This window comes from Mastigoproctus giganteus, chromosome 11 (assembly GCF_048544385.1).
Source record: "Mastigoproctus giganteus isolate SK-2022 chromosome 11, ASM4854438v1, whole genome shotgun sequence".
NCBI lineage: Eukaryota > Metazoa > Arthropoda > Arachnida > Uropygi > Thelyphonidae > Mastigoproctus > Mastigoproctus giganteus.
This window is the reverse complement of record NC_143585.1, coordinates 129,175,186-129,185,701: the sequence shown is the minus strand read 5'-3', so window position 1 is coordinate 129,185,701 and position 10,516 is coordinate 129,175,186. Positions and strand designations below refer to the sequence as shown.

Sequence of the window (10,516 nt, the reverse complement as noted above, 5' to 3'; positions counted from 1 at the left end):
TTTTAAATCAGTCATTACATATAATAATACTGTTTCTCAATACTAGTCAAATTTTATTAGCTCATAATATTATTAATTCAAAAGTTTCTTTTGTGTTTGAAGAATCTATATGGCAAATTAACTGTAGTTTTTCATAAAACTTCATTAGTTATGTCCATAAAAAATAAGGTTAATAAACAATTATTGTGATGCATGTTATGAAAAATTGAGCAATTATATTTGCAAAAAAAAATAAAATAAAAAATAAAAATAATAGCAAACTTAAAAGGGAGTAGGTAATATGACAATGCCCTTATTATACTATTTAGAAAGAACTGTTTTTTGGATGGGAGCCTTCAGCAAATATGCATATAAAACAACCTGGGTTTTGAAACTTAAAAATATCACATAGCAATTATAATAAACAAAGTTTAATCCTCTGCATTATACTGAAAATGGTAGAAGCATTCATATATTATAATAAATGCAAGATATCTATCATATATCAGGATTATATAAGAAAATCTTTTTTTATCACTAGAGCATATAAAGATTTTTTTTAACCAACTACTGTGTTACTTCTACCAGGATTGTCTTTTTTAATTGAGACATATCATTATTTTATTATACAAATGCATTATTATTATTATATATAAAAATGAGCAACAATCTAAATTCTGTATAAAAATAAAAGATAAACATTATTGCATCTGCTGTGATATAAAATAATTTTGTGATATGGAGTTTAATTTCCATTCAACAAATATAATTTCCAAAGAAAGGTGAAACTTCAATAAATTAAGTAGATGTGGAAAGCTTCCAAATACATTCGCATATCATACTATCACAATATACAAAAAATCTAGCAGAGACTAGATTAAAGATAGAAATTTTTTTTAATACAAACATGCTTAAGTTAATTATTCAAAAGTATAGTATAGTCATAAGTTATATTTTTACCTTATCGAGATCATATATACTATTTTGACTAAACTCTTTAAAAATATAATACATTTTATTCTGATATATTATGGTTTTCTTTAATTTATTATCAAAATTCACTAAAAATAATCATATATCCACTAAGCCCTCTGCAACAGCTAGGTTCCAAAGAAAATTTTCAAGGGCAGGAGCAAGCTTTCTTTCTTTTAATCCTTGTAGGGTGAGAACAGGTTCATTATTCTTGTTTGGGGATGTTAGTGCCTTCAGACTGTTCAACAGTTCTCTACTTTTTGAAGCTACTTCCTGTTTAAAAAAATATACTTTATTTTTAAAAATAATCTGAATTGCTATAAACGTCTCTAAAACGTGAAAAAATTCATATTGTATCAAAACTTAGAACCAATTTTCCATTAATGCTTAAATGAAGGCACATTTCAGTCAATGTCAGAACATTTTCAGAGTATTAAAAGACCTTCTAACATGAACAGATGCATTCATGTTCAAAGTCCTTTAACATTTAACGAAATGTTAAAGGTAGTAGTAGTAGTAGTAGTGGCATGTGATGCAAGAAAGCAAATGTATGAGCTTATGCAGCATCAGCCAACAAAAAAAAAAGAAAAAAAAAAATCACACCATTCTCTCCAAATGCCTGTCCAGTTCCTCCTTAAATTTATTCAACCTATCAACTTCCACAACAACAGATGGAAGTTTGTTCCAGCAATTAACCACCCGCTGGCTAAAGGCAAATTTCCGCAGATCTATTCTACATCTGTCTTTTCTTAATTTGAATTTATGCTCCCTTAGGTTCGTAATCTGAACAAGTGGAAGAATCCCATCAGAATTCAACGTGCTCAACCCATTCAAGGCCTTATATACCTCAATCAGATCACCGCGCAGGTGCCTAGTCTCCAGCCACTGCAATTTGCAGAACTTAAGCCTCTCTTGGTACGAGGATCCCTTCATTCCCCTCACCAATCTTGTTGCCCTTCTCTGTACATGCTCAAGTAAATCTACATCCTTCCTAAAATGAGGCCTCCAGACCTGTACGCAGTACTCAAGGCGTGGCCTGACCATTGCCTTATACAGAGGGATAATCACCTCCTTTTCCCTGCTAGCAAAATTCCTATATATCATTGACAAAACCTCATGACCTGCCCTGGCAGCCCGTCTGCATTGCTCAGAAAACTTCATATCTGCCTGCACAATTACTCCCAGGTCTTTTTCATTTTCTACCACCTTAAGTGTAGTACCACACAGCTGGTACGTTTCTCTGGGGTTACTTCTACCCACATGCAATAGTTTGCATTTGTCAAGGTTAAACTTCAATTGCCACTTCTTAGCCCATCTGCCCAAATTATCTAGATCCTGTTGCAGTAGCACACTGCCATTACTGTCATTAACAACCCTGCCAACCTTTGTATCATCTGCAAACTTTGACATTAAGCCTGATATACCTTCATCAATATCATTGATAAATATACACAACAGTGGACCTAACACCGAACCCTGTGGGACACCACTAATAACATTAGTCCAAGAAGAGCAGCACCCATTGATTACCACCCTCTGTCTTCTCCCACTTAACCATCCTTTTATCCATTGTAGCAACTTACCCTTAATACCATTCTGCTCCAATTTGTACAGTAGTCTACCATGCGCAACGGTGTCAAAAGCTTTCCTGAAATCCAAGTATATGATATCAAAATTATTTTTTGCATCCAGTTCCTTTGTGACCACATCATAGTACCCAATCAAGTTTGTCAGACAAGACTTACCCTTAACAAATCCATGCTGTGTCTGAATTATTGCTGCAGTCTTGTCTAGATGATCCTGCAGTGTATCTTTAACCTGTGACTCCATTATTTTACCTGTCACAGAAGTTAAACTAACTGGTCTGTAATTACTCGTGTCACCCTTCGATCCCTCTTTGTGAATTGGGGATACATTTGCACATCTCCAGTCCATGGAGACCTCCCCTGAGTCCAAGGATGCTCTCATAATTATGGATAAGGGTTTGCTTACTTCCTTTGCTGCGTCCTCTAATATAACTGGATAGATCCCATCCACCCCAGGTGCCTGTTTAACTTCGACAATTTCTCCTCCACTTTGCTCTCAGTTATTACAAAATCATTAAGTATCTTGCTACAATTTGATAACCTTCTGCCATTTTCAAACCTTAATAATTCCTCACGTGTGAATGTATATGCAAAATACTCATTCAGTTTGTTCGCTATATGAGCAGGATCATCAACAGTCGAACCATCGATGTCAAGTGGACTAATCAGATTCATCCCGTTCCTTTTAGAGTTTATATAAGTAAAGAAATCCTTTCTGTTTTTCTTAGCATCTTTTGCCAAGGATTTCTCGTAATCTGCCTTCGCCTGCCGAACCTCCTTTGTCACCTGATTACAGATTAACTAATATCTGCCATAGGCTTCTGAGTCGCTTGATAATTTATATGCATCCCATGCATTTTTCTTCTCTGTTACGAGTCTCATTAGTTCATTTGACAACCATTTAGGCCTAAACCTTGAACAATATTTCTTAATAGGTATGAAACTTTTAGTAGCTTCCACGATTAATTCCTTGAATGCTTCCCACTTAGAATTTACTGTTGGTAACATCGTCAGTTGATCCCACTGTACAGAATTTAAAAACTGTCGGAGACCACTGTACTCGCCTTTACGGAAGCAAAAACCCTTTCCTTTACCTCTGATGGTAATTAAATCTTTAAGTAAATCCCACGTCAATACACTGTGATCACTGCCACCTAGTGGTTCTTTTATCTGCAAATTCCTAATACATGAATGATCACTGCTGATAACCAGATCAAGAGTATTACTTTCTCTGGTTGCCTCTCGAACATGCTGCTGCAGAAAACAATCATCCAATAAATCCACAAAAGTCTGACTAGTGTGTAAGTGCCCAACCCACAAGTTCCAGTCAATATCTGGGAAGTTAAAATCCCCCATTATAAGACATTCCGATTTACTAGCCCACTCTATTTCTCTGTACAATTGTTCATTGTACTCATTCAAGTCATTAGGAAAATGTACACATTAGAGGCAAGTTATGATTATAACAGAAAAACAACAAGAGTACATTTAATTAAACTGGTTATGAACAATATTACACAATAATTATATTTAAAATTTCTAGAATTACAATAATGACTTCCTTAATTTTATTCACATTTTTAATAAAATATGCAGGTATAACTAACATGAAAATAAGTTCACCACTTTGTAACTTGCTTAAAGCAATGAGTCACTTTTAAAAACAATAGTGACTGCTGTACACACCAAGACTATTTTAAAGCTGAAGCCTTGTTTAATTACAGTTCATCATACTCTTGTTTATACTAGGCAGAGTAGTGATATCTTTTTCATAAATCAAATAGATTCTGAATAACTGAGAAACACTTATTGACTCCACCTCAGTTCAACAAATAAAAAACTACTGCACTTGTTCAATCTTTGTTTAAACCATGAAACCAAGCTGCAACTTCGTGTTTTTTTGCTAGAATTCCACCCCCTCCCCCAAAAAATGGATCTGGAAAGATTATCGAAGCAGAGCTGTCTAAACAAGATCATCTCTACTAAAACCTGATAAGAAAAGAAAAAAAGTTCTTGTTTATATTCCAGCACAACCACCAGGTCAGAGTAGTTTACAATAAATTGTGAATACAATCGATAATCAAGTTAGTAGTATGTATCCTTGAAACACGGTCCTATCAAAGAGCATGTGCTAATGCATTTTTGTTCCTGACTGCTCAGTAACGTCAGGGCTATTAGCACAGTCTACTGTTCCACTGACTCATAAGATAGCTAAAAAAAGAGCAACTTAAATGCAAATTTTTTTTTATTTCCCACCCAGAAAAAAAAAAAAGTACGCATCTAAACTGGGTGAGTGAGAGACAATCAGACCTAGGGCATGAGTTGTAGTCATAAAACAAACTGTGAACAAATGAGTCACATCATATTTCCATATTTATTACCTCTTCTCATTATTTATATACCTTTGCATTCATTTTAAAAACATTTCCTTTAATATTTACTTTAATCATCTGCATAATGGCCTTAGTTGCCAATTTGCCATTAAACACCAAATAACCAAACAGCCTCTAATATTTGTTACTTTTATGAAAGAATGACAATAACCTAAAGGGAGAGATATGAAACATGCAGAAAACAAGAAGAGTATTTCAAAAATGATTTATCAGAATTTTTTTTTTAATGCAGCAGAGACTCCTTCAAGAACACTTAGAAATATCAAAACAGTAATGGCCTTAGCATAGGCATTAGTTGAGGCATATGATGCAAGAAAGCAAGCTTATATAGCATCAGCCAAAAAAAAACTTCCCATTTTGCCCATCCGGTCACTCCAAACGTTTGTCTAGTTCATCCTTAAATTTATTTAACTATCAACTTTCACAACAGATGGAAGTCTATTCTACTCCAGATGCTGCAACTTGCAGAACTTAAGCCTCTCTTGGTAAGGGCACCCCTTCGTTCCTCTCACCAATCTTGTTGCCCTTCTCTGTACTGATTCTAGCAACTCTACATCCTTCCTAAAATTAGGCCTCCAGACCTGTATGCAGCATTCAAGGTGTGGGCTGACCATTGCCTTATACAAAGGGATAATCACCTTCTTGTCTCTGTTAGCACAATTCCTATATATCACTGACAAAACTCCATGACCTGCTCTGCCAGCCCATTTGCACTGTTCAGAGAACTTCATTTCTGACTGCACAATTACACCCAGATCTTTTTCATTCACCACCTCCCTGAGTGTAGTACCACACAGTTGCTACGTTTCTCTTGGGTTACTGCTATCCATATGCAATACTTTGCCTTTGTCAATGTTAAACTTTAGTTGCCACTTCTCAGTCCAACCACCTAACTTTTCAAGATCCTGTTACAGTAGCATACTGTCTTTACTGTCATTAACAATCCTGCCAACCTTTGTATCATCTGCAAACTTGGACATTAAACCTGATATACCTACATCGATATCATTGATAAATACACAAAACAACAATGGACCCAGCACCGAACCCTGGGGACTCCACTAATAGCATTAGTCCACGTAGAGCAGTGTCCATTTATTACCACACTTTGCCATCTCCCACTCAACCACCCCTTTATCCATTGTAGCAACTTGCCCTTAATGCTATACTGCTCCAATTTGTAAAGCAGTTTTCCATGTGCTTTCAGTCTTCCAGTCTCAAAAGCTTTCCCAAATTCCAAGTATATGACATCAAAATAATTTTTTGCATCCAGTTCCTTTGTGACCACATTGTAGTATCCAATCAAACTGGTCAGACAAGACTTCCCCTTAACAAACCCATGCTGTGTTTGAACTATTATTGTCTAGGTGAGCCTGCATCACTTCTTTAACCAGTGACTCCATTATTTTCCCCAGAACAGAAGTTTGTAAAGTACTACACATGGGAAACAGCAACCCCAGAGCAACGTATCAACTCTGTGGTACTACACTGACAGTGGTAGAGAATGAAAGGGACTTGGGGGTGGTTGTGCAGGCAGATATGAAGTTCTCTGACAGTGCAGACGGGCTGCAAGAGTAGCTCATGGAGTATTGTCAATGATATACAGGAATTTTTCCAGCAGGGATAAGGAGGTGATTATTCCATTGTATAAGGCGATGGTCAGGCCACACCTAGAGTACTGTATACAGGTCTGGAGGCCTCATTTCAAGAAGGATGTAGAGCTGCTGGAACGAGTACAGAGAAGGGCAACAAGATTAGTGAATGGAACAAAGGGGTGCTCTTACGAAGAAAGGCTTAAGTTTTGCAAATTACAGTGTCTGGAGACTAGGCACCAGCGAGGTGATCTGATAGAGGTGTATAAAGCCTTGAATGGTTTAAGCATGCTCAATGCTGATGGGATTCTTCCTCTAGCTCAGAAAAATCACCTGAGAGGGCATAAATTCAAATTGAGGAAAGACAGATGTAGGATAGACGTGCGGAAATTTGCCTTTAGCCAGCGGGTGGTTGGTTGGTGGAACAGACTTCCATCCCTTGTGGTGGAGGTTGATAGCCTAAATAAGTTTAAGGCTCAGCTGGACAGGTATTTTGAACGAACAGAGGGGTGAAGTGGAAGTGGGTTTTTTTTTTTTTTTTTTTTTTTGGCTGATGCTGCATAAGCTTGCTTTCTTGCATCAAATGCCTCTACTAATGCTAAAAAAAAAACTAACAGGTCTGTAATTGTTTGTGACCCTTTGAACCCCCTTTGTGAATTGGGGATACATTTGCACATCTCCAGTCCATGGGGTCCATGGACTAACTTCCCTCGCTGCCTCCTTCAATATAACTGGATAAATTCCATCTGCCCCAGATGCCTTTTTTATGTTTAACTTAAACAATTTCACCTCCACTTTGCTCTCCATTATTACAAAATCATTTAATCCCTGTTAGAGTTCAGTAAACTTCTGTCCTCTTCTTCCTTATAGAATTCCTCATGTGTGAATATAGATGCAAAATAGTCATTCAATTTGTCAGCTATCTGAACAGGAGGATGCAAGAGGGGAGTACTCTCTGAGGTGTCATTCTGCAATAACTGTACAGCAGCACCTCAAAAATATGACACTTTTTGAATATTTTTTATAAAGGTGGTTAACTATACAATAGGCTTGTCAGACTCAGAAACAGCACTGCAGGCACCAAATGTATTATCTATCTATACATTAAAAAAGTTTTCCTCCTAGTGATATTTATTTAAGCCAATGGGAGAGGAGGGCGAGGCAATTACGTCACTACAAATGCAATTAATTATTGACAACCGGCTCCATAATGTTCACCAACCTCGTGCACATGATCCTCTGTCTATGTTGTTGTTATTTGATTTTTTAGGAGCATTAACAACTAAGGCCATATTGCTCTGGGGGATATGCGATGGTCATTCCCTGACCTTTCCGCATCCTCCATATTTGGTGGATCATGAGCTCGAACCCCGGTCTAATCAAGAAGCGTGTGCTACGCACTGCTGCTCCTGCCCACCTGGCTACTGAGGCACCTCCTCTGTCTAACATTTGATGTTCCATTGTAACGTATTTTGTATATTAATGAATACTGTATACAGTATTTGCAAATAGTTTATTATTTTGCAAATATTTTAAATATTTGTATAGTTTGTAAATATTTCAGTTAAAAATCTTAGTCCTGCTTTTTCAGATGCAACAATATTCCTCATGCATTATGAAACTCGAAGCAAAAGGCCTTTTCCTAAGTGACCTATGTAAACACAGGTAAATAATTAGATAGTGATATTGGCTGAAGTCCAGTATAGTATAAACCAGCAGATAGTTCGATGAAAGTAAGAAAGATGGTGATAATTGACAGGTGAAGGCACCTCCCTTTTCTGATTGTTTTGTGTCATTGAGGAGGGGGGCTTAGCTTAGGTAGGGTGTTTATCACTCCATCCTGCTGTTTTAAAATGGGAAAACGAGTTTTCCTATTTAATTACAGTGGCAAACGTGGGGAAAAACACCCTAGGCATATAAACCTAGGATGGGCGAGGAAAGCAGTGGCATCTGCCAATCACTGCTTTGTTCCTGTCCGTTTGTCAAAATATGGGAGTCATAACTTATCAATCACTATTTTCCCACTTTTTTGCTTGCCATCATGTTGGAAGGTGCACACCGTTCTGGAATTTTACTGTGATATTTATTTGACCTTGAGAATGCCACACACCACAAATGCACAGGTAAATAATTACATGGGTCATTTCCTGATTAGATATTGACTAGTGCGTTTCGACAGGTGTCTTTTATATAGAAAAGTGTGCGAGGGAGTGGGTGAGCAAAGCAAGCAGGGGAGAAGCCCCCTAGTGTTACATTAATAATTTCCAAACATCAATTTCTTTCTGTTTTGCTTATTTCCTAGAGTGTATGTCAGTACTGCTATGTATTTGCAACATATAAACTCATTCGTTTTGCAAGACATTCCATCTTAGTTCACAGTATTGTACTTAATAGTACAGTCACATGTCTTTAGCTTTTAAAGTGTTTCATTTGCTGAAATCACATCACACTATTTATGCCTCATATTACAAAATATTGCAAAATTGCAACATCAAACCAGGGGCAGCATTCAAACCTGCAACCTTCATATAACACGTTTGCTGCCATTATCCACATAAGTGTAAAATGGCATTAGGAGTAATTTGTGACAACACATATCTGCATTCAAAATGCAACCAAGCACTGTGCAGTAATGCATATTAGTGGTCATTCTTAAGCAGTCAAACAATGTGCTATAAAAGTAAAAGCACATGAAATTAAGAACTATTGATTTTTAAAACAGTGAATTCTAAATGGGATGCCTTCAAGGAATTAATCTTGGAAACTACTAGGTTTTCTTACCAACTAAGAAATACTGTTCAAGATTTAGACCTAAATGGATGTCAGATGAACTAATGAGGCTTGTGGCAGAGAAGAAAAAATGTGTGGGATGCATATAAATTATCAGGTGACACAGAAGCCTATGGCAGGTTGTTGTTTCGTTTTTAGGAGCATTAGCAACTAAGGCCATATTGCTCCGGGGATATGCGGCGGTCATTCCCTGACCTTTCCACATCCTCTGCATTTGGTGGGCACGGGCTCGAACCCCAGTCTAATCAAAAAGCGTGTGCCACGCACTGCTGCTCCTGCCCATCTGGCTACGGAGGTGCCCCTATGGCAGGTATAAGCTAGTCTGTAATCAAGTCACAAAGGGGGTTAGGCAAGTGAAGGCTGATTACAAGAAATCCTTGGAAAAAGATGCAAAGAAAAACAACAAGGACTTCTTTACTTATGTAAACTCTAAAAGGAAGGGGATGAATCAGATTGGTGCACTTGATGTTGGTGGTTTGACTGTTGTTGATCCTGCTTAGATAGCTGAAAAACTGAACAAGTTCTTTGCATCTACATTCACACATGAGGAATTCCGTATGAGGGAGGACAGAATTTTACTAAACTCTAAGAGGGAGCTAAATGATTTTGTAATAACGGAGAATAAAGTGGAGGAGAAATCGTTGAAGTTAAACATAAAAAAGGCACCTGGAGCAGATGGAATTTATCCAGTTATATTGAAGGAGACAGCGAGGGAAGTTAGCTTATATAAACCAAAAATTATGAGAGCATCCTTAGATTCAAGGGAAGTTCCCATGGACTAGAGATGTGCACATGCATCCCCAATTCACAAAGGGTGTTCAAAGGGTGACACAAATAATTATAGACCTGTTAGTTTAATTTCTGTTCCTACGGGGAAAATAATGGAGTCACTGGTTAAAGAAGTGATGCAGGATCACCTAGACAAGACTGTAGTAACACTTTGCAGTAATGCTTAGCTTTTGTTTATAGACTTCGCACACGGTTTTATTTGTTTTTTGTTTATGTTGATGTCAGTTTATGTATATGAATAACAAAATTTAAGATTTGTTCCGATTTACACCTCAGCACAAATGTGTTTGCTTTTAGCAATGAATTTCAACCATTATGTATGAATTTTCGGAATGCTGGGGATGCCAGAATGTTGATTGTTTTCAACATCTGAAAATTATGGCACATTGAACAAGTTCTGCCACATTTAGGTTGT

The 10,516-nt window shown here is 37.0% G+C and overlaps 1 protein-coding gene across 1 annotated transcript in view; it reads right to left on the bottom strand.

Moving 5' to 3' along the window:
- Positions 1-1,050: 1,050 nt before the first annotated feature.
- Positions 1,051-10,516, bottom strand: part of LOC150078425 (putative DENN domain-containing protein 10 B) — a 122,713-nt gene continuing 113,247 nt past the window's right edge. Inside the window, exon 7 of the mRNA XM_090384562.1 lies at positions 1,051-1,224. Coding sequence (XP_090240688.1) covers positions 1,051-1,224 — 174 coding nt within the window. The remainder of the gene's footprint in view (positions 1,225-10,516) is intronic.